Consider the following 25779-nt stretch of genomic DNA (forward strand, 5'->3'; position numbering starts at 1 on the left):
GCGTTGTTCGGATAAGCAAGCAGTGATAGGAGGAGATAACCAAAATATGTCACAGACAAACGAACAAAGAGGTGTTGAAGGTGGTGATATTATCTAAAAGAATGTGCTAATTAAGAGTGGAGAGCAGGACAAGCAAGGTAGCACCAGTGGGGGTGGGGTGAAATAAACGATGGGTGGAATACATTTAAAAATAATGGAAATAGTTGGGAAAAGAAAAATCTATATAAATTATTGGAAAAAACAAAAGGGAGGGGGAAGCAACGGAAAGGGGGTGGGGATGGAGGAGGGAGTTCAAGATCTAAAGTTGTTGAACTCAATATTCAGTCCGGAAGGCTGTAAAGTGCCTAGTCAGAACATGAGGTGCTGTTCCTCCAGTTTGTGTTGAGCTTCACTGGAACAACGCAGCAAGCCAAGGACAGACATATGGGCAAGAGAGCAGGGTGGAGTGTTAAAGTGTCAAGCGACAGGGAGGTCTGGCTAATGCTTGTGGACAGACCTATGGGCCCAAACACCCCTTTCAAGCGAAGCCGCATTTCACTTGCACTTCCCTCAATTTAGTCTATTGCATTCGTTGCTCCCAATGCGGTTTCCTCTACATTGGACAGACCAAACGCAAACTGGGTGATAGCTTTGCAGAACACCTTCGGTCTGTCCGCAAGCATTACCCAGACCTTCCTGTCGCTTGCCATTTTAACACTCCACCCTGCTCTCTTGCCCACATGTCTGCCCTTGGCTTGCTTCATTGTTGCAGTGAATATTGAGTTCAACAACTTTAGATCTTGAACTCCCTCTCCATCCCCAACCCCTTTCCGTTTCTTCCCCCTCCCTTTTGTTTTTTCCAATAATTTATATAGATTTTTCTTTTCCCACCTATTTCCATTATTTTTAAATGTATTCCACCCATCGGTTATTTCACCCTCCCCCTCTAGAGCTACCTTGCTGGTCCTGCTCTCCACTCTTAATTAGCACATTCTTTTAGATAATATCACCACTTTCAACACCTCTTTATTGTTTTGTCTGTGACATCTTTTGGTTATCTCCTCCTAACACTGCTTGCTTGTCCCAAAAACCACCCCCCCACCCTTAAACCAGCTTATATTTCACCCCTTTCCTATTTCTACTTAGTTCTGTTGAAGGGTCATGAGGACTTGAAACGTCAACTTTGCTCTTCTCCACCGATGCTGCCAGACCTGCTGAGTTTTTCCAGGTATTTCAGTTTTTGTTTTGGATTTCCAGCATCCGCAGTTTTTTTGTTTTTATCTCCTACAATCTCATGTTGTTCAGCAGTTGGGGTGCAATCTAGGAAAAGAAACAGTAACAGCCACAATTGTCAATTCTGATTCCTATCTAAGAACTTTTACATAAATCTTCCAATTAAGGAGCTAAAGAATTTTGATTGTAATTATGCACTGAATTAACTATCCAACATGAGGCTTTTAACAGGTCTGGCCAAAGAAAGCAGTAATCAAACATCCTGGAAAGTTATATCCTAATCAGTGCTCATGGTAGTCAAATGATTAAAGCTACATTTCGTATACTGTGAAATTTTCAGATCCCTACCTTCAAAAATGATATTGAAATGAGCATCAATACAGAGACATATAAGACTCTAAATTCTAAAGACATTCAGTGGCCTTTGATTCCAGAATAGGTGGTATAAGAGAGATGTGAGAGAGTTTTGTTTAAAAAAATGAAAGTATCATACTGGGCACTATACTTTAGGTAGGATGTGAAGACATTAGAGAGTGTACAGAAAAGATTCACAGGAAAAGTTCCTCATCCCTGGAACGACAGTGATGCAGATAGGTTGGGGAAGCTGGGGCTGTTCTCCCTGGAGAAGAGAAGGTTGAGAGGAGATTTGATAGAGGTATTCAAAGTCATGAGAGGTCTGGACAGAGTAGATAGGGAGAAACTGTTCCCATTGGTGATAGAATCAACAACCAAAGAACACTGATTTAAGGTGAATGGCAAAAGAAGCAATGGTGACACAAGGAAAAACTTGTTTATGCAGCGAGTGATTGAGATCTGGAATGCATTGCCTGAGACTGCAGTGAAGGCAGATTCAGTTGAGGCTTTCAAGAGAATCGGATCTTTATCTGAAGAAAAAACTCGCAGGGCTACAGGGGTAGAGGAGCAGCGCTAGGGTATTGCCTTTGCAGAGGGGCACACACTCAACAGGCTGAATGACTTACTTCTATGATTCTGTCAAGTATGAGGTTTAACTTGAAGGACACTACAAGATTAACAAGGCTCAAGCAAGAAAAAAAGACAATTAATACATAACACATCATGTAGTACTTTAAGAAGAGGGATAGCAGTGTGATAAAAGTTAAAAAAAGGAATAGACAAGGCAGCAAATGGAGGAAGATTAGAAGAGGTGACTAAAGCCTAGCTGGAAATGAGCTCTAATTTTTTAAGTTTTTAAAAATGGAGAGCAATGGAGGTGCTAGAGTTTTGGAAGTGAGATATCGGGGCAAAGTTTCTGCCATAAATACTAGCGATCGTTGTGGGGATACATGAAGAACTATTTTTGTCCTCCTGTCCCAAAATACTAGAAACAGACTCCAATCAAGAACAGTTAATACATTAGAATACAAACTAAAATGTCCCAGGTTTAATTCCTAGTCTGTGCTGAGCTACTTGATTTTAGCCAGAACACGGGTGAAGTGTTATGATTGGCTTCAGTGCTCTTTTGTGAGGGAAAGGAAAAAGAACCATGGTTCCCATTTTGCATTTCTATCCAAGGATTTCTGCCAGAAAGGTGTATGTTTAGTTATTTTTATTAAATCAGTAACATTATGTCTGATGAGGACATAAACAAATTGACTAAGAAATCCTCCATGTCTGATAGAATATATCATAAACAATGCTATTTACTTACCACAGGCCCACATGTCCACTGGCTTTCCATATGGATCTTTCCTTAATACTTCAGGAGAGAGGTACCCTGGCGTACCAGCAAAACCTGTGGATTATCAGAGCATTTTCAGAAAATAAGTTGATTTTAAATAAATTTTAATGTTTTAGTAATGTAAAACAGCTTTGTATTTATACAGCTGCATTTTCCCTTTAATATCTGGTTAGTATGATGCAGAAAAGAGAAGGTATTCATCTCAAACTATTAATCCAAATTTTATGTGGATGGCAAACTTTAACTGACATCCACAAATAATCTAAACTAAGTTTTCCTGATCTACATTACACAGCAGTTTTGCAGTAGTCCCTACTGTCCACAAACATGTGTTGACCAAATTATAAAATAAGTTAGAAAGAAGGAAAACACATTTCCTATTCAGCTGGAGATAAAAATTGAAAATGCTAATATCCTGGTGACAAACGCAAAACACTAGGAGCAAAGAAATTGGTGTCACAATAGATTGTTTCATTTGCTTCCCTCTATTAATATTTATAACAGAGGCCTGCAGTTGCTGCATTCATACAGTGAACACTAATAACTGGATCCCAAGCCTCAATACGTTGCTCCAATTCAGATACCATGGGGGGTAATTTTGCCTTGTAATAATCATGTAAAATGGGTGATATCATTTCAGTTACCCATTACATGCCGCTCTTGATCTTTGTTTCTATTTTCAATGGAATTGAAAATCAGGGCAGTTGTTTAATGGGCAGCCAAGCCAATATTATCCACTTCACACTATTGTTCAAAGGCAACAATTATTGCCTATAGTCTTTGTACAATTCTTAAAACTGGTCAGAGTGTTCTGTATACCTTTCTTTTCCACAGGTGCCACACTGCAGAATATTCCATTGTCCTGAACTTGTGGATGTAAGGCCACTGACTTTGGGATCTGTCAATGCTGACCTGGGCATTTTATAAAATGGTCCTTGGATGGAAAATGGGATTGTCCCAGGCATCCCAACTCACTTTGTCAAAAGTCATAAGAATTTTTTTTGGAAAACACTAGATGGAAGTTCTTTGAATGATGACTTATGAAAAATCTGTGGATGTGATCTGTTAACTGGCATTAAGCTGCAGAAGACCAAAAATTCATTTTACAATGTACTCACCAAACCATGCTTGCTGGTCTCCTTGGACTTCAATTGCCAAACCAAAATCTGCCAATTTCACAGCTGCTCCCTTCAATTTACTAGCTAGGAGCAGATTCTCTGGCTTCATTTTCAAAGAGGTGGATGAGAAAAAAGATGATTTAGTAAACTTTCAAGTTACATTTTTCTTATTCCTTACTTAATCTGTTATTCACAAGCGAAATGTTCAAATTCAATAAGTTTCTACAAAATAATTACCAAAGCATTATAGATCAGAAGTCTCATTTATTCTCCAAAGAATCAAATCCATACAAGAGACAATTTTTTTATTAATCAACTTCTACCATTGATCAAAAATAATCAGTAATGGCATATGAAATCTGTTCTACAATTTTCAGGTCAACCTCACTTGTACATATATAAATTAGCCAAATATTTACAGAGGGCAGAGAATCAAATGTTGCAAGGGCACAGATCATTCCTCTGCAATTGCTCAATGACAGTCAATTTAAATCACTATCAACTAGAGCAGTTTCCAATTGCAGCACTATATCCAAATTATCTAGGGTTAATTTTTAGCCCAAATCCAATCTATTACAGTTTCATAACTCTATAGTGCTTTGAAAGGCTTCTCAACTGTTTAGTTTTTCCTGCTCGTTTAGCATTCAGAAAGAAAGAAATCTGAAATACATAAAGGTCATACAATTACACTTGTCTTAAATGATTCCAGATCAAATAGAATGTTGAAAAGCATCTAATAAAATAGAATCCTCTAGATAAACGGTAAATCCTTGGTTTATACACAAAAATGGTTAAAAGGTATGTTAATTAACATTTCAGTAAATATATAAGGCGTACCACCAGAATTATCGGCTGGGCTTGTTTTGTTTTCTATTTTAGCTGAAAATTTACAAAAAAAATTGGGACTTCTGGTGAAACCTTGTCATACTAATTTCAGCCAATAGAAACTGAAGATTGCTGGGACAATTGTTCTATAATGCCTACTTCAAATCAAAAAGGCTGATGTTATAAAGTATTGCAAGTTGTCAAGTACAGTTACTATTTTATTTAGATCATATCTATAACAGCTAGCAACTCTAAAATTGGTTTTCACTGAGCTATAAATCATATTACTACACGTAATCTTTAAAAACAAATCAAACTAATATACCATAAGCTTTGAAGCACAAATTGTGTTCAATTACTAATTCAGTGGCCAGTGGTTCAACCTCAGGAACAGGTGGCAATTCAAATAATTTACCTAAATTAGTTCTCAATTTGAGTTAACATGGAAGCAAACCATTTTCTCAGCAAGAGAAAGAAAAAGGGAAACCAGTCATGCCTAGCCTGACTCATCCCAATCTTTGGCAAACAGTAGGGAAATTTGTTCATGCAGTGCTGCTTCAAAGCAGCAATACACAGACTACGTTGATTCTACAAGTGCAGACAATACCTCAACCTTGCAGTGGCATGGGTTTCGTCATTGGTATCATCGCGGCATGGGCCACACAGGTAGCGGCTGAAGGCACTGTCGGCCCTAGGGAATTGATGTAGTCTGCATAGTGTCGCTTGAAGCGATGTTATGTAGACAAATTTCTCCCCCACAGTATTATGGGCAGCAGTGACCGGTCAGTTGAAAGGGCCGGCTATAAGTGTGTGCACATGGGTGTAAAATAGACACTTTAAAATGAAAATCTATATTTTACATCTTTTACAATTCTGGAATCATTTCAAATTCTGCTCCATCCAAGAACTTAATTTTTGATTTTATCAAACACCAAAATCAAAGTATTTAAGCTGATCAACAATCAATGTTAAGGCAACGTATTGCAACACTCTAAACATAATACAGTTGCTGGTTAAATGCAATACAAAAGCCACTGAAAATTAATCAGATAAGCACAGCTGTAAAAGGATGTTAAGATTGAGCAACACATAGAACTGTCAGTGGCTTGACTGTTTAGCAGCAATAAAAGGCATGTATCTCAGGGCGAAGAGTCCAGTATCTGCAGTCATGCATGGAACATGGCAAAATATTTCTGGTTACAAATGTTTACTCTGGCTTAGATGTACCCTCCAAAATTATTGAGGTTGCCAATATATTTCCCTGCTCCAAGTTAAATAAGCCCTATTAGTATACTGTCTCAATGAAGGATATAGGGATGATTTGCATTTTTTAGCACTGGCTGAAGGAGTTGAGTAGCAGATAATTTAGAAAAGTGCTTTCCACAATCTAACTGCTGGCTTTAGGTCATACCTTAAGACAAAATAATTAGTTTAGCAAAACCAAATTTTACAACAGACGTGAACATGCTTTTTTCAACATTTACCTTGGTTGTCCAGAATTCCTTGTTTGATTCTGTGTTGAACTTACTAAAACAAATCCTAAACAAAATCAAAAACATCTGGAAAAACTCAGCAGGTCTGGCAGCATCTGCGGAGAGGAGCACAGTTAACGTTTCAAGTCCAAATGACCCCTCAACAGAACTAAGTAAAAATAGAAGAGAGGTGAAATATAAGCTGGTTTAAGGGGGTGGGGGTGGGGGCGGGGGTGGGACAAGTAGAGCTGGATAAAGGTGGAGATAACTAAAAAATGTCACAGACAAAAGGACAAAGAGGTGTTGAAGGTGGTGATATTATCTAAGGAATGTGCTAATTAAGGGTAGAAAGCAGGACAAGCAAGGTACAGATAGCCCTAGTGGGGGTGGGGTGCGGGGAAGGAATCGAAAAAGGCTAAAAGGTAGAGATAAAACAATGGATGGAAATACATTTAAAAATAATGGAAATAGGTGGGAAAAGAAAAATCTATATAACTTATTTGAAAAAAAAGGCGGGGGGATCGGAAAGGGGGTAGGGGTGGGGATGGAGGAGAGAGCTCATGATCTAAAATTGTTGAACTCAATATTCAGTCTGGAAGGCTGTAAAGTGCCTAGTCGGAAGATGAGGTGCTGTTCCTCCAGTTTGCATTGAGCTTCACTGGAACAATGCAGCAGGCCAAGGACGGACATGTGGGCATGAGAGCAGGGTGGAGTGTTGAAATGGCAAGCGACAGGGAGGTCTGGGTAATGTTTGCGGACAGACCGAAGGTGATCTGCAAAGTGGTCACCCAGTTTGCGTTTCATCTCTCCAATGTAGAGGAAACCACATTGGGAGCAATGAATGCAGTAGACTAAATTGAGGGAAGTGAAATGCGTCTTCACTTGAAAGGAGTGTTCGGGCCCTTGGATGGTAAGGAGAGAGGAAGTAAAGGGGCAGGTGTTACACCTTCTGCGGTTGCATGGGAAAGTGCCATGGGAGGGGGTTGAGGTGTAGGGGGTGATGGAGGAGTGGATCAGGGTGTCCCGGAGGGAACAATTCCTACGGAATGCCGCCGGGGGGGTGAAGGGAAGATGTGTTTGGTGGTGGCATCACGCTGCAGTTGGTGGAAATGGCGGAGGATGATCCTTTGAATGCAGAGGCTGGTGGGGTGATAAGTGAGGACAAGGGGAACCCATCAGGTTTCAGGGAGGGAGAGGAATGTGTGAGGGCGAATGCGTGGGAGATGGGCCGGACACGGTTGAGGGCCCTGTCAACCACCATGGGTGGAAAACCTCGGATAAGGAAGACATGTCAGAGGAACTGTTTTTGAAAGTGGCATCATTAGAACAGATGCTACGGAGGCAAAGGAACTGAGAGAATGGGATGGAGTCCTTACAGGAAGCGGGGTGTGAGGAGCTGTAAAAAGAAAAAAATCCTACATTGGGTCAGACGGTCAATCACCTTAATTACATTTTTAAAAGCCGAATGGAGATTAAGACCTTAAAATTAATTTGAAGGAATATAAATCTGGGGCTAAGTTTTATTCCAATTGCACTTCTGCTGAATTAATTCTTAGTTTGTTTCTCTCATAACTTTTAATGGCCAATCCAGAGAAGCACAGTGAGAAATCTATGTGCAGGGTGGCTGTGCTCTTGACAGGCATGATACTAATGCTCCGTGGAGTCTTCTAGCTGACTAGAAACCGAGGGCAGAATTTTGCCGTTGGCGAGCAGGGGGTGGGGTCTACTCGCCGACGTGTAAAATGACACAGGATGACATCGGGCGGAACCCCCGTTGTCATCCTGCCCTATTTAAATTTTCAGGAAGGCGAGGGAGCAGCAAAATCATCTGCGGGCCCGCTGACCTGTCAATGGCCAATTGAGGCCATTGACAGGATCATTCAAACAATTAAAGGACCTGCCCATCCAACCTTAAGGTTCGTGCGCATATGCGAAAAAGCGCACTCTTACTTTTAGGGAATCGCCCCCCCCACCCCCCTCCCGCACAGGAAGCGCATAGCACTCCCCGCTGGACGTAACGCTGGGCGGGCCTTAATTGGCCCACCCACGTAAAATGGCGGCGCCGTCCCAATCGCTGGTGAGGATCTGCTCCCCACCCGCCAGAGATTGGGTCGGGCCTGTACGACAGGCAGAAAATTCTGCCCCTAGATTATTAGGATGCTTTATATTTTGATTATATATTATGACATTATACGTTTTTTTGAACTACTACTGATCAATTTGTTTTAAACTCCATGATAGGATGGCATTTAACTGCACCATACATAAACTTTGTTTTAAAAACTTTAAAAAATTGATTTGATTTTTAATGGTAATTTTTAGCAATTTTGCTGTATTTCTGAGATCACTCTAAGCATAATTGTCTTCATTAGCAACATTTGAATACCAAATCTTGTCCAGGCTTTGAAATAGGAAAAGGGAGAAAAGGAGAAATAACTCATGGTTGAAAATGGTTCAAATTGGCATTCATGAATTTTTTTTGATAAGGTGAATCTGCACATAAGGTACCTAAATGGGAATAGGTATTGTAAATTTAACTAAGCTTTGTTAGCTCTGAATTAGCTCATCTTCCAGTTGTATTTTTAATTATCTCATCATGAAAGGTACAAGTGATAAATTATAATATTGGGGTTAATTTCTAGAGGAACAAATTTAAAAAGCAGAGAAGTTATGTTATAGTTGTATAGAACTTTGGTTAGATTGCATTTAGAGCGCTGATTACAAATCTGGGCTCCATATCAGGTATAATCATCTTTTAAGACTGACGCTCTATTTATTCCCCTGCCTTCAATGTCCTCCCATACTTTATTCTTTTATATGTTCTCCTGCCCCATTCGGTTTACATTTAGGCTGCTTATGCTTCTTGTAGATCCAGCCTTCTCTTACTTTTGTCATGTCCCTTATTTACCTTTCCTGTGAGGACACTGGTCCCATCCCCCTGCAGGTGAAGCCCTTTCCATTGGTACAGCTCCTTCCTGTTTGGTGTCAGTGTCCCATGAAATGGAAACCTCTTTCACACTAGCCCATCAGTCATGTGTTAATTCTCCTGATCTGATTGCTCCTATGCCAATTTGCACCTGATTGAGGCAATAATCCAGAGACCTTGAGGACCTACTTTTTAATTTAAAGCCTAACTCCTAATACCTTTTCACTAGGACCTCCTCACTGTTCCTACCTGTGTTGTTTTTGAACCACAACTACTGGATTTCCCCCTTGTCCTTTACAAGCTCCTCTCCATGTGGTGCATTTATTCACAAAACCATCAAGAAAGTAACTACTGGTCCTAAAAGTACATGAAAACTGTTCCAAGAAGTTCTGTCGAAGGGTCATGAGGACTCGAAACGTCAACTCTTTTCTTCTCCGCCGATACTGCCAGACCTGCTGAGTTTTTCCAGGTAATTCTGTTCTTGTCCAAGAAACTACTAGTAGACAAAGAATGAAAATTTATCTATATGCTCAGCTGCAGCCTTGTTAAGTAGAAATATAGCCTTCTGTAGAAATCAGATCAAGGTCTGGTTACATAGTTTCCTTTGCTGACAAGAGGATACCGAGCAAGGCAAAAGCTGGACTGTTTGTGGTCCATGACCCCCAAATGTTCAAACTGCCTGCCAAACCTCAATGGGCTTGAGCATGATGCATGGCCATTTGGATAAGCACAAAGGGACTGCCAGCCCTTGTAGCAGTATGTAGAATCTGTCACCAGCTGCAACACTGCAGGTAAGAATGACTCAAGGCTGGGAGAAAGGAGAACCAAAATTGTTCATTTATAATTATTTTTTCAGAAAATAAATGATATGCCCTTTCTTCCCAAATCTGCTTCCCTCCAATGCAGTGGCATATATTAGGGGTACTGTGTTTTGGAGCTGTAACAGCCCCCTGGCACCTTATACAAGTTGTTATTCATGTAAGAAAGTTGGAAGGAGCTTTGATTCTACCTCATGCATGACTGTAGACATGTTTGAACTATTCAAATTATCATCTTCATATCACTCACCTTCAGGTCTCGATGGACCACACCCATCTGATGGCAGTGTAGCACAGCCTCCAGGATCTGCTGAATGCAATGACTGCATGCAAACACCAGGGGCGTGTGTTAGTTCCAAGCTGACACTCACTCTCTGTGTACTGTTGGAGAGACTGGCTTCATGGTCAATAGCAAACAACTGGTGTTTCTTGGAATTGTTCTTAATGGACCTAAACACAGGTGCTCCAGCAGAATAACCATTGGCACATGAACCAAGAGTTCACAGCTTCCCTTCATTTACTTCAGTTAGATACATAGTCATCCTTCTTTTAGCTACTGGTTGGAGACTCGGTAGTAACCATAAAGTCATGATTGGCCAATGAGAAAACAGTAGCAGATAGCTACTTCGACAATTGTATATTAATTTTGGTCAACATTATGGTTACCATGACACTGCCTTTGGAAAACAAATGTTTTTCAAATGAAAGTTGGTTGCTCTTAGTAATTTTGCATCTTTCATCAACACTTTAGTTATGTAACATGTAGGTTACAAACATTATAATCAATGTATAGCTGTTAATTTAGGTTAAGAGTGCTGTCATATTTTTAAATATTTTATATTTCCTCCTTTTTTGCCTACTGCCTATGCGTATTCCAATGGAGTAACATGTGACCAGTTGTATAAATAGTTGCTATCACAGTCCAAGTCTCAGAACAGAAGTGGTGTTCATTCACACGCAGCAATGCATCATAAGCAATTTTTGTTTTTAAAAACTACATAGTCACACACCCATACTTTGCACCATAACAACTCAAACAAGTTATTAATAAACATTCAGTGCCCTGAACCTCAAAATTGAAGATTTCCCCAATTGCATTCAAAAGCTTTCAGCCATGATGCATAGCAGACATGTGGACTTGCAAAAAGGTAAAAGGCACCATGCAGATTGTGCTGAGGCAAGGGAGATCTTTAAGATAGTTTTCCCACCCCTATTAATGTACTTCTGCTTGCAGTTCATGGGTAAATACTGACCTTCAGGTCCCTGTGAACTATGCCATTAAGGTGACAATGATTTACACTTTCTAGAATCTGCTGTATACAATGACTGCGAAGAAACAAGGGCAGAATGGAAGGGAGAAGAAATTTAGGGTACATATTCACAGCACACACATAGAAAGTTCACAGTACTGAACAGAACTTCATCAACTGCAACTTGAAAAAGGAATAAAAACAGTGACAGTGAATGAAGCCACACTTAGAAGTTTAAAAGAAAAGCACCACAGTCATCATTGAGAACAATTTCTAAAAGAAATCTAATCAGCTAAAAAGCTAATTTGATCAAAAGCTTTATATATAAAAAGTATGGACATTGCAGATGACTATTTTAAACATTCCAGACAGACAAAACACAGCAAGTTGCATTTCATAATTTAATAAAGCCATGATTAACTAGTACTGTGTATGACAAAGTAAATCTCAGCGAAAATTATATCTTATTACAATTACGCTATCCTTTTACTGACATATACAGATATGTGATAATTCTTCACAAATCCCAAGGTATCAACAATTTTCTTTTAAGAACAAGCAGTTTTAAAAATGTCATCTGTCAAAGATAAAATCATTGCAGAACAAATTAGATGCAAATGGGACAGGAACTAGTGGCTCTGAAATAAGGTCAGATTTGCAATTAGATCTTTTAATAAAAAAGAGTGTTAGATTAACTATCACTGCATTCACCTTGCTCTTCAATGAAAGAAATATAACCTTGACATACAAGTGGAAAATACCATCATCCTAGATTGTAGGGACCGGGGATCGCGGGGTGCACAGGGGTGGGGAACAGGGCCCTTTGGATAACTGTCCTTCCTCATATCTATGTTATATGCAGCTATAATAGGCTGATGATTGCCTTGTACTCGGTGTATAAGCATTTGCTCTGAATTGAAACCTTAGACTCTCCAATCAAAGAAGGCAGCACCGAGAACTAAGCACAATAAAAACAAAATAATCTACATGATGAAAGCAGCTCCAAATAACATTTCATCAAATAATAAAAAAAGGTAATTTCATGTGTGCAAATCGAATATCTTTCAAGGAAAGGGACTTTTTCAGTTTCTAGGTAGAAGCAGAGCATATAAGAAAGAAACAATGCTTAACACTGTAGCTGAGCATCTATAAACCCGATCAACAATAACTATAAACATAAAGCAATGAAAACACAAACTGATTGGTCATCTGTGTATGGATGTGAGAGAGACAATTCTACTTCTCCTTTTTGGCTACAACTATCTTTTCACTCTGCTGGTATTTACCACTCTCCATTTCAAGATTGTTTTGTACTGCAAATTCATACACCTCCAAGAGGAAAAAATAAAAGCTGTACATTTGTGGCCATAAGTGAATCAGGTCCAGCCGAACGTATAAAATTCTCTGATTAACACAAGCAATTCTTTCTGTTAACCTCCCTTTAAATTATCTTAAATTACCTACTCGTATAATTATTACACAAAGTCCGATTGCAGTTTAGGACTGAATAAATGTACATCATTTTGGGAAACAATTAATTACAGCAATGTGCATCACTGGACATCTACTCAACAGCAACTTATGTCAAAATGAATCCTTGCAAATCTATCAATTCTGTAAACAATATGCAAGATTCCATGTGGTTCTGATAACAGTCACAACTGATGAACTTGCTTCAAAGAGCTGTCTACAGATACAAATCATTAGCCATAATGGTTGTTTCTTCAGATTGCAAAATTCAAACCAGGTAATAATTTCAGCTTTGAGGGTTCACTCCAGATGTTTATTGATCAAAAATGCTGGACAGCAAAAGGTCAGAGTGGAGTCTGGCCCTAGGTCAGCATTCATTGTTACAATATTTGGTTACCCAAATACAAACTTGTGTTCAGTTGTTTGCAAAGTTGATAATTAGCTGGAAGCCTACTCTTAAGTTGGAACAACCAGATAATGAAAATAAAACAAAATTTCTAGTTACTACTTTCTTTAATGAATTTCTCTAGCAACTACAATGATAACAACTCACACTCGTATCGCAGCTTCACTGTAGCAAGACCTCCGACAGTGCTTCACAGGAGCATTGGCAGACAAAATTTGACACAAAGATCCAGAAGGACATTTTAGGACAGGCTGTTTTGGCCTGTGTATTTAAGGTAAAATAAAGTGAGCCATGTGACCTGCTGTGGGCATTGTCTGACAGCAAGCCTGGATGGTTTGATTAAAGGAAACTCAGACTGGTTTAGTAGGAAGAAGGTGCAAGGTGTGTACACCTGAAAACAATGGCAGCATCCAATAAAAATAATGTTTAGTCAATGGAGCTTTTAGCCTGTTTGCTACATTAAATGTCTTAATGTGAAATCTTGTCATGTCATCCGTTCAGTTTTTAACCGGTAGTTCGAATTTCTTTTTAAATGTTATCGGTCTCTACAGGGATCAGAACGAGGTGATCAAGAGCTTGGACAAAGGGATAGATTTTAAGGAGTGTCTTAAAGGAGGAGAGAGAAGTGGAGTCATTATTGAGACAATTTCAGAGCCTTGGATCTGGAAAATGGGAGGCCAGGCCAAAAGAAATCGAGTGCTCAAGGTACCAAAGCAGGTAGGCAATAAGGTTGCAAGAAGGTACAGAGATAGAGGAGGTGAGGCTATGGAGCAATTAGATCACAGATAAGAATTTTAAATCTGAGGTGTGATGTATGATTGGGAATTGGTACAAGTCAGGATAAGGGTAGCAGGCCTTTGGATGATGGGAGGCTGGACAGTCGATCATTGGAACAGTTAAGTCTAGAGGTAACAAAAACAAGGATGAGTATTTTAGCAGCAGATGGGCTGAGGAAGGGGTGGAGATTGGTGGTAAAGGTGGGAGTAGGTGATCTTGGTGATGCAAAGTATATGGGGTCAGAAGCTAAGCTTATCATCAAATAGGACCATGATTGAAAACAGTTTGATGCATCCTCAAAGATCAGGACAGTGTTTAGAATCAGTGGCTAGGGGTCAGAATTAGTGGCAGGGATTGAAGACAACGGCTTCGGTCTTCTCAATATTGAATTGGATTGTGCCTTCTCCAGTGAGTCTTCAGGGAGAAAAATTTCACTTTGATTGAAATGTAAAAGCAAACACAAGTTTCTAGAACAAATGAGAAAGTCACTAGTAACCATTTTTGGACTAGAATCCTGCCACGCAGCATCATCCCTATCTGCAGATGAATCCATTATTAAGGAGGTAATAACAGGACATTTAGAAAATCATAATAGAATCAGACAGAGTCAAAATGGTTTTGTGAAAGGAAAATTGTGTTTGACTAATTTATTAGAGCTCTTTGAGGAAATAACAAACAACATAGATAAAGAGGAATCTGCAGATGTGGTGTACTTAGATTTCCAAAAGGCATTCGATAAAATGCCAAATCAAAGGTTACTATGCAAGATAAGAGCACATTGTATAGGCAGTAAATATTAGCATGGATAAAGGGTTGGTTAGCTAATAGGAAGCAGAAAGTAGGGATAAATGGACCATTTTTGGGTTGGCAAGCTGTTGCTAGTGGGATTAGTGCTGAGGTCTCAATTATTTACAATCTATATCAATGGCTTGAATGAAGGGACCAAATGTACAGTAACTAAATATACTGATGACACAAAGGTAGGTAGAAGAGTTAAGTTGTCAAGAGGATATAAAAAGTATACATAGGGATTTCAATATTTTAAGTGAGTGGGCAAAAAAATTTGCAGGTGGAGTATAATGTGGGAAAACGTGAACTTGTCCACTTTGGCAGGAAGAATATGAAAAGTCAGTTTAATATTTGGAGAGAGACTGCGGAACTCAACAGTTCAGCAGGATCTGAATGTCCTGGTACATGAATAACAAAAAGTTGCTACATAGGCGCAGCAAGTGATTAGGAAGGCAAATGGAGTATTGGCTTTATTGCAAGGGCAAGCAAGTATAAAAGTAGGGAAGCATTGCCACAGCTGTACAGGGCCTTAGTTAGACTGCATCTGGAGTACTGTATACAGTTTTGGTCTCCTTACTTAAGAAAGGATATAATTGCATTAGAAGCAGCTCAGAGAAGGTTCACTCAACTGACTCCTGGGATGAAGGGATTATTTTATGAGGAAAGGTTGAGCAGATTGGGCCCATATCCATTAGAGTTTAGAAGAACGAGAAGTGATCTTATTGAAACATATAAGATCATGTGGGACTTAACAGGATGAATGCTGAGAGGATGTTCCCCCTTGTTGGGGAATCTAGAACTGGGGACATTGTTTAAAAATGAGGTGTTTCCCATTTAAACTGAGATGAGGAGTTTTTTCTCTCAAGAGAGTCGTGAGTCTGTGGAATTCTCTTCCCCAGAGAGCAGTGGAGGCTGAGTCATTGAATATATTCAAGGGTGAGTTAGATAAATTTTTGATCGACAGAGGTCAAGGGTTTGGGGGCGGACAGGAAAGTGGAATTGAGGCCACAAATGCATCAGCCCATGAACTTATCAAACGACAGAGCAGGCTTGAGGGGCCAAATAGACTATTCCTGTTCCTAATTCTTGTGTTATGATGTTCTATGATAAGGAAGAAAGAAACTACTTGTATTTATATACTGCCTTTTAGAATCTCAGGAACCCCCAGAGCATTTTATAGGTAAATAAATACTTTTTCAAAGATAACGGGCTGGCTTTTCAACCCCAAAGTGGGTAGCAAGAGAAGAGAAAATCGTCTCACCTGCCTCAGGAGAAAGTGGCAGGAAAGATGAGATTTTAACTGTGTGCAGAGAGGGATGGGTGGGAAATAGTTTGGAGGCAACCACAGGGATTGCCGGACAACGAAGCGAGCTGTTTAAAAGGCTCGCCTCAGCACTGTGGGACTTTGCCCCACTTATAATGAAAAAAGTAAGGCCCTCTATCCCTCACAGCTCCACACACTCCCATGACCCATTCATGCCACCTGTACTGGGCTTTCAGCCAAGACCCATTCTGTAATCTTGGCTGAGAGCCCAAACATCCATTAGATTGAAACACCTGAACCCTAGGGAAAACATTGCTTGATTTATAGCTCTAGCTCTCTGATCTATGCTGTCAATTTCAAAATGTGTATTTACATAAGATAAAGAAGGTTCAATTGCTTGCAGTTTCAGCTATTGATACCTTAGAAGGTCTGGATCATTGACATTTTTATTACCCTGTCGTGAAAAGAATGTTTTTTTTTTAAAAAGGAAATGATAAGTTATCAATGAATGGCTGTTTTTGTTTTAAAGCTTTTTACACATCCTATTGTCACTCTTAGGTTCACTGCTTCCATCCAGTATAGTGGGTGAATGGGCATCAAAGTACCATAGCTTGGCATGGCAGGAGCATAGTTAGTGGATGCATGACATACCTTGGCATGAGGGACATGTGGAAGACCTTTTGAACTTAGCTTTCAAAAGGTTCCCTTATGCAGACCACCAATCCTTGAAAAGCTGGCCCGACTCCATGAAAATTGTGGAGGACTAGGACATGCCTATCCCCATAATGCAGCCAGCTAGGTTGGAAGTGTAGGTGCCGGATCACAACCCGCAGCAGCCTGCACCCTTAAAAGGCACTACTGAAAAACGGAAATCCTGGGAATAGGGTTGGGAGTCCTAGAATTGAGTCCCAGCCGCCATTTTCACCCCTGCACGGAGTCTGCCTGGCTTCATGAAAATCCAGTATTACTGTAGTTGACGTCACAGCCAATTCTGCATGCAGCAAGGTTGCACAAACAGCAAATCAGTAATGTTTCAATTAATCTTGTTTGAGGGATGAATATTGACCAGGATACTGGGGAGAACTTCTCATGTTCTTCGAATACTGCCATGGAATCTTTTAGCTCCAGTTAAGACGGCAGATGGGCATTCTTATCTGAAAGGCAGCACCTCCTACTGCTGCACTCACTTAGTACTGCACTGAATTATCAGCCTAGGTTATGAGTTCAAGTCTGTGGAGTGGAATTTGAACCCACAAATTCAGGGAAAATAGTTCTATCACTGAGCCAAGCTCAATTTCATCTAAAACTTGGTAAATTCACAGCAATTATAATACTTTAATTCAATGACTAAATATTTGGTCAAAAAGCAAAATACTGTAGTTACTGGAAATTGGGGAACCAAAATAGCAAAAAACAGAAATATTCATTACACTAGGCATCAATGGAGAAACAGAAGTCAGTCAGTCGATATTTCAGGTCTTAACACCCATCCTTGTGACTGGAAGATATTAAAGATGAATAGCATTTTTGAAAGAAGCGGGACAAGGGAGGTAAAAACACAAAAAAGAAGTCACAATTTTTGAAGTGCTTAGGTAGATAACAGGAGAAGATTAAACGGAAACACAGATATTGCCAGGAGATAAAGGGGGAACAACAAGGGAAATACAAAACTTAAGAAACATATGCAGTGTGTGAATGAATAGCAAAAAGGGGATAGCTAAGAAGGGATGTGTGAAAAACCAGGAAGGCAGAGCAGGATCCATGCCCCAGCAGTCTGGCAGAAGACAAAAAGTAGGTTGACACAAAGGTTGTAGTGATCTGAGATTGTGGGGAGACCCACAAAAGCACCAATTAGCACTCCATTCCCCAAAGCAACAGTACATCTATCTTCCACTGCCAATGTTAACCTCAAAGTTGGAGGGCTGAAACATGCTGACTAGAAAGATGATTGCAGTTAAAAAAAAGTCATTGGAGAGGATTTTTGCCTCGTCGGGCAGGGTCAGCACGGGAAGTGGTCGGGAAGCTGACCGCAATCAGGGCCGGACTACAATTTCATGCTAGCAGGCCAATTAAGGTCCGCCCAGTGTGAAACACACGTGGAAGCGCTGCCTGTGTTTGGGGTGGGGAGAGGAGGGCGAGAGCGCAAGTTCACGCATGCACGCGGGCACATGCTGGAAAGGGATCATGACATTAAAAATAAAGCTTTTAAGAATGTTATAAAACATGTCCCCTCCTGTGACATAGGGACATGTTATTAATAAAATGTTAAAACTTTTATTTTATTTTTATTTGCTGTTGTAAACCTCATCCCGCCCATGGATGAGATTTCCTAAAAAACACAAAGGCCGCTTGGCCTTTTCGCCTGTCTGCCAACCGTAAGGTTGGACAGGCAGCGAAAAATTTCTTTCAATTATAACTTTAATAGATCTTTTAATTGTCAGCGGGCACGCTGCTGACTTAAATATCACACGATAACACTGGGAAGCCCATCTGACATCATTGCGCGTCATTTGCGCGTCATTTTATGCTCGGTCAGATCGGGCTCCCACCTGACGAGTGATATATTCTGACCATTGTTGATGGCATGGTTTTCTGTTCACTGGGGAAACCAAAGAGCAGAGCCACCCACTGCCTGTCAAATAACTTCTAATGGCTTGATCTTGAAGTCAACCTGCTTTCTTTCTTCCATAAGACACTGAACCCAGTGCAGCCAGTTCCATCTTGTTTTTTTCATGCTTCCTTTTCTATACATCACTCTTCCCCTGTCTAGTGCAGCTTAATGATTTCTATTATGTCTCCTTTTGTCTTCTGCCATTTAACCATCTCTTGGTCTCCACCCATATACTTTGCAGGTCATTCATTATACTTCTTTCCAAAAGTTTCCCGCTTTCTTTTGTTCTATTCCTTTTAACAACGTTGTTAATCTGTAATATTTTCCAGTCCTGAGGAAAGGGTTTTTAGATCTGAAACATCGACAGTTCAACTAGCCTCTTCACAGATGCTGCCCGAACTGCTGAATGTTTCTAGCTAATATTTAGATCTGTGCATAATTAAACCTTTTCAAATAGAACTAGTATATAGACAATGCTTAACCCATCTACTTCTATGAACATCAGCTTTACAAACAGACTTTTATAAATCCTTTTGAAAAAAAATGAATGACCAGTGAAGTGCTTGGATGGAGAAGTAGAAGGATTTAACTGGAAATACTGTTATTAGGAAACAATAAAGAAAGAAAAGAAAATTGTGCATTAGGAAGCGCCTTTCATGTTTGCTGATGATTGCACAATGTTCAGCACCAATCGCCACTCCTCAGATACTGAAGCATCCATGCCCATAAGCAGCAAGACCTGGACAACATTCAGGCTCAGGCTGATGAGTGGCAAGTAACATTCGTTCACACAAGTGCCAGGCAATGAGCATCACACTAGAGTGAATCCAAACATCTCCCCTTTACATTCAATGGCATTACCATCATTGAATCCCACACTAACAACATTCGGGGGTTACCACTGACTAGAAACTGAACTGGACTAGCCATATAAATTCTGTGGCCACAAGAGCAGGTCAGAGGCTGGGAATTCTGTGGAGAGTAACTCACCTCCTGACTCCCCAAAGCCTGTCCACCACCTACAAGGCAGAGGTCAGGAGTGTGCCAGAATATTCTCCACTTGCCTGGATGAGTGCAGCTTCAACAACTCAAGAATCTCAACACCATCCAGGATGATGCCACCCACTTGATTGTCACCCCATCCATCACTTCTAACATCCACCACTTCCAACATCCACTCCGTCCAACACCGACACAGTGATAGCAACGTGTACCATCTACAAGATGCTCTGCAGCAACTCACCAAGGCTCCTTCAACAGCACCTTCCAAACCTGCAACTTCTACGACTGAAGGGCAAGGGCAGCAGACACATGGGAACACCACCGCCTGTAAGTTCTCTTCCAAGCCACTAACCATTCTGACTTGGAACTGTATTGCCATTCCTTCACTGTTGATGGGTTAAAATCCTGGAACTCCCTTCCTAACAGCACGGTGGGTGTCCTACACCACATGGGCTGCAGAATCCAAGGCGGTGGCTCAGGACCACCTTCTCAAGGGCAATTTGGGATGGGCAACAAAAAGACTGATGTAGCCAGCATTGCCGAAGTAGTGTGAAAGAATAAAAAGAATCACTGCTGACTTGTGCCTTAAAGACAGTGGAGACTTTGGAGTGTTAGGTGTTGAGTTACTTACTGCAGAATACCCAACCTCTGACCTATTCTTGCATCATGGTATTTATATGGCTACTTAAGTTTTTGGCGAATGGTGACTCCCAGGAGGTTGATGGTGGGGGACTCAGCAATGGTAATTCTATTGAATATTAAGGGAAAATGGTCAGACTTTCTTTTGTTGAAGATTGTCTGGCACTTGTGTGCCACAAATATTACCTGTCACTAATAAGGTCAAGCCCGAATGTTGTCCAGGCCTTGCTGTTTGTTGCAGTTTTCTGTGCACAATTGATTACCATGGGCAAGATTTTACCCCTCGGCAGGGGCGGGCGGGGGCAGATGGGAAGCCGACCGCCGCCTGTGATCAGCGCCACACCGTAATTTACTTATGGACAGACAGCAAGAAAAATAAAGGAATTCCGTTTGCCTCTCTCCCCTGTATGTATCACCAGTTCTTGTTAACCTTTTCCATTATAAATTCTAATATAAACAGTAATGATAGAAACTCCCTGCATAAACTTGATACTCTATACGCATTCCTTCCAGTAGAGGTGCTGCAGTACCACTACTGGCAGAGGTGGGGTATAATTATTTTTAACACATTTACGTGGACAGTCTCCATTGTGGATGTTCACATTAGAATTTAAATGCAAAACTAAGCACAGCACGTAGGACATCAAAAAGTGAGTTGGATTTATGTCTTCCTTGGGTCTAATTAGTTCCTGTCCACTAACCTCACTTTCTCTGAGGACCACACTTGATCCAGACTCCTGGTGTGTAAAGCCACATGAGACTGACTAACTAATCACTATATTCCCTATAGCAATCTTTAAAGGAGGAAATGTTCAGGTAGGTTTTCCCAAATGGGATGATGGCCTTTTCATCATTGTGTAAAGGTTAAAAAAATGAGCAATTAGTTAATTTTAATAAACTAGCTGTAAGCTTATGGAACAACTATGTAAAGAATATCCCCTTAGTAGATACTTGGAATTTAGGTGTTTAGGAATAGGATTAAAGAAATGGAAAATTAATTCTGTATGAAGAAATCAAGCATTACTGCATTGGTTTATAACAAATTTCAATTTTCATTATTCATAATTTTAAAATTAGCTGTAAAAATAAAAGCCATAAATTGTAAGCATAACTAAACAGCAGGAATGCAAATATTTAAGTTCTCAAGAATGTTAAAGAAGTTTCCATTTCTGAAATAGTTTACCACAATTTATTGCCAAATATGTGAAAACAGTTGAAGTTTTGATTGCTAATATTAACACAATCACAGATTCTAATTGAAGATTGGTGAAGTGTTTCGCTTAGCAAATAATTTAATAGTGTTATGCTCTTTAAAATTGCAAGATCAATTATTATGCTGCCAAATGCATGATATCCTTTGGGCAAGGTAGAACTTTAATACCTTTCATTCTCTTGATTGATCCTTCTGATTTCAGAAATATTAAAAACTACACTGTGCTATAGAAGTTTGCATCCCATTCATGAATTTTTATTTCAAGTTGTTGAGTTTATGCCAATACATTTAATGCAATTGTGACAAATGAAAAAAATGTTTTAAAGCAATGGTGGGCAACCACACATGCTGCCCATTAGGGTTCTGAGCGTGGCCAGCGAGATATTTTGTTGACTGTTGCCCACACACAGGGTTTCCGTTCACATAGCTTTTTTTCCTACTGGTATTACTAAAGTAATATGCACACAATGCAAAGAACACATGACATGAGGTGCATGCTGATTGCACACAACATTGATTGTGAGATCTCTGCACTCCCTCTGTGTCCAATCAAAGTGCTGTTATGGTTCAACTGGGATGCCCTGCAAATTCTAGGTGCAGTTAGTAAAATGATCCTATCCCAGGAGAATGTCTTAGTTACGACACTGGTGGGTGTGGGAGGTTGTGCATTTTTAGGTTACTTTTGCCAGTAATTTAATTTGCCCCTAATTATATAATGGATCGCGCATGCCCGATTTCAATCTTGTGGCTTGCTGAGATGAAGGAAGGCCACTCAGGCAGCCCACTCACTAGCCTAGGTTGCCCATCACTGCTTTAAAGAAATCAAAAAGCATGCTTCTAAACTCAATACACTGACAACATTTGAGTCTAGAACATCGGTTATGCTTCTTTTGCTGCAAATGATCGCAGAATTTTAAGGGCAAATTACATTCAGCACAAGTTTGAGTTTGTGCAGTACTTTATGCTTGTTTTAAAATTATTGCACAAAAAGATAATGGAGTATTACTGAAAAAAAGAGACATGCTGTTGAAACTTTTCGTCTTGTACTCATCAGGGCAGATATGCAAGAATATTAATACTAAAGGAAACGACAATTTATACTGCATGAGAAGAGATTGCTGATTGGTTGACAAATGGACTCTGATTGGAAGAGGAAAATGAACCAGGGAATAGCTGTCCCCAACCTTTCGTTTAGTTGAAAAATGTACAATGTGTGAACATGCTCCTTCTGTCTGCAAAAAACAGGGCTGTGTGTGTGAACATATGTACTTTCTAGCATGTGCAAATGAGCCACACTGCAAGCCCAACTGACAATCTTAAACTGATTGCCAATGTAATTCCGAGCGCAATCAGGATGGTTAAGCAAGTGCTGTCCAATCACGGATCACATAAAATGTTGGACACCGTGTTTTTTAGTTTTGAAAGCAAAGGCTGGTTGGGTACGGTCACTTAATCTGTTGTGAACAGCAGAAAGAACATGCTGTTTTATACAATCTGCCAGTTGATATGACGTACAGCCTATGTACTTGACATCACACCAACACTGAAATTCATATAAAACATTACTCATTTGTGTGATAGGCAGAATATCTTTTGGGTTTGCCGGCAACATCCTGTTGGTGGAGAATACCACTTGCTTTGCTGCAATATGGAAGCAGTGTGAAATGGCTAGCTTCACTTGTTGCTCACATTTTTGAGATACCTTGCCCTTCTAGGGTAACCTGAGGTAGGCTGGGCACTTTTCAGGACTGAAAGTGGTGGCCTTAAGCTCATTCATGAGTTTGCGTTGTATACCGAGCAATGATCTGATCAGGGTAGCCATTATACCACAGGATGACTTTGATGCACCCTATTTCAGCATCAAGATTGCACAGTGAAGATATGGCTTGTGCCTTATTTACGAGGTTGCCAATAAGGCGTGTGGAACTGTACAGTGAAGGTAGGCAGTAGTACAGAACCCATTGGCAGATTTCTCAACGAGCATGTTGAAGAAATTGAGCTCATTTGACTGCTCCATTTTAAAGGTAAATTTGAGGGCAAGATGGAGCTCATTAAGGTGTGTAAGGAAATTCTCATGCAGCTGCAGATTCAAAGATAGCAAACGTATCATCTACGTATCAGAAATATTGCTTGGCAACAGCCATTCCTTGGTTCATTCCCAATGGGACTGTCTTGACCAATCAGAGGCAACCTGCCTGGTTTGAATTTATACAAAAACATGGCAGTTAACTCTCCCCTGGTGCATTCTCCATAGCAACACCTCTACCAATCAAGGTCCGCTTGCCAACCAATCAGCGCTCTCTTCTCATGCAGTATTAATTGTTGCTCTCTTTATTCTTGGTATTGTGCATCTGCCCTGGTGAGTGCATGATGAAAAGCTTTGATGGCATGACTCTTTCTTTCAGCAATACTGAAGTTCTATACTATCAAATAACTAAAAGATAATCCCATACACAAAACCTGACACGCTCTCAAATTTCCACGAATTGTATTCATTTGTGGGCCATCCAGCAGGCGCTAAAAATTAAGCTGTGTCTTTTGGGCACAAGGGCACCAACAGCTACCTCTTAGAATATTTTAAATGTTTTTTGTTAAACTTAATATAAGAAACTGATGACTGTACACCAATGTAACTAGGGGCAGAATTCTCCCTTCAGTGAACGGGGGCGGGGCCCACTCACCAATGCATAAAATGATGTGCGGTGACATTGGGCAGGTGTCCCGACATCTCCATGCGTTATTTGGATTTTCAATTTGGTGGGCACGCAGCTGAGTCGGCTGTGCACCCGCCGAACTGTCAAAGGCCTTTTGAAAAGTAATTAAAACAGTTAAAGGAGCATCCAAAGACGGGATGAGGTTTCATGAGGGATTTAAAATTTGTGTTACATTTTTAATAAAAGTAATTGACATGTCCCAGCTCATGTGACAGTGTCATGTCACATGACGAGACATGTCAATAAATTTTTTCTCATTGTTTATAATATTTTTAAAAATAACACTGATCTCCCTGAGGCAGTGTTTTGTCTGGAGCGCTCACACTGGGCGGGCCTTAATTGGCCCGCCCACGTAAGATGGCGGCCCCGCTCACACACAACCCCCTCCCAATGGGGGGAAAATGCTGCCTTAGAAATTAGTTTTGTACATTCTTAAAGCTCATTTTTAGTCATGTAAAATCAGTTTACTCAAAGATGGAGGATAGACAATGATTAAAAATGCATATTTTTTTGTGATGCACCTATTTTCAGCTATATTAACCAAACTGCACCAAGTCTCCACAGTTAAATATATCCAGGCATGTTTTGATATTAAAGCAATTCCTTTTAAAAAAATGTTTAACATAATGCCTGATTGCATTGGTTCATGGCAAATTTTGCATCCAGCATCATAGAAATCAGTTTTAGCGGAAACTGGGGTGGGAGAAGAACCACTTATCAAAACGGGTGCAATTTGCACCCGGATCACTGACTGCGATCAAAGCAGAAGCTCTACCCCATATCTACTGCAGATATTTGCAGACATACTTGGAGAGCATTATGCATTTACATTAATTTTTAGATCAGCGTTTAGTGACAAAAATTGTTGAAACGTGTACTTCCTTTTTTTTTGTTTTTTGGGCTGAGTAGCAAGTTGGGGAAAAATTGTCCCCCCCGTTAGAGGGGTTGTGTGGGGGTGAGTGGAGGCGGGCGTGAACCCGATTGGTGCCCCCAATCGGGGACATGCTTCCATTTTACGTGGGTGGACCCATCATGACGTGCACCTGGAAGCGCTGAGCGCTCCCTGTGCAGGCGGGGGAAGGTTCCCTGAGTGGTTCCCTGCACTCTCGCGCATGCGCGTGAAAGAGCGCAGAGGTCTCCCTGAGGCATCTCTGTGCCTCAGGGAGATCTGTTTGGCATGTTTAATTTTAAATGAAGGAAGGAAAAAACTTTTGAAACATGTTCCCTTATGTGATACTGTCACATGAACTGGGACATGCCAAAGAATTAATGTAAAAATTTTTATTACATTTTAAAACACTTCATGAAACCTCATCCTGCCTGTGGCGGGCAACTCATTGAGTTAATGATTATATAAATGGCCTTAATAGGCCTTTAACCATCTGGTGGACGCGCAGTCAACTTGGCTGCGTACCCACCGAACCGACAATCTAAGTGACGCACGTTGACATCAGGACACATGCCCGACGTCACTGTGTGTCATCTTAAACGCCGGCAAGCAGGCCCCGTCCCCACTTGACAACCGGACAATTCTGCCCTTGAAGTTCAACATAATATATACTACATAATTCAGT

At 40.4% G+C, this 25779-nt stretch overlaps 1 protein-coding gene across 7 annotated transcripts in view; it reads right to left on the reverse strand.

Moving 5' to 3' along the window:
* The window catches only part of LOC121289434 (calcium/calmodulin-dependent protein kinase type II subunit delta), a 346749-nt gene that overhangs the window by 101210 nt on the left and 219760 nt on the right, over positions 1–25779 (reverse strand). For 4 of the 7 annotated variants that reach the window (XM_041209091.1, XM_041209266.1, XM_041208958.1 and 1 more), the window contains exons 6-8: positions 11324–11396; positions 4030–4132; positions 2882–2965 (exon numbers count right to left, since the gene is read on the reverse strand). In XM_041209091.1, coding sequence (XP_041065025.1) covers positions 2882–2965; positions 4030–4132; positions 11324–11396 — 260 coding nt within the window. Of the gene's footprint in view, positions 1–2881; positions 2966–4029; positions 4133–10320; positions 10394–11323; positions 11397–25779 lie in introns of all 7 variants that reach the window. The other 3 variants (XM_041209007.1, XM_041209180.1, XM_041209331.1) reach the window with 1 other exon arrangement.

The sequence above is a fragment of the Carcharodon carcharias genome, chromosome 1 (assembly GCF_017639515.1).
Source record: "Carcharodon carcharias isolate sCarCar2 chromosome 1, sCarCar2.pri, whole genome shotgun sequence".
Classification (NCBI taxonomy): Eukaryota; Metazoa; Chordata; class Chondrichthyes; order Lamniformes; family Lamnidae; genus Carcharodon; species Carcharodon carcharias.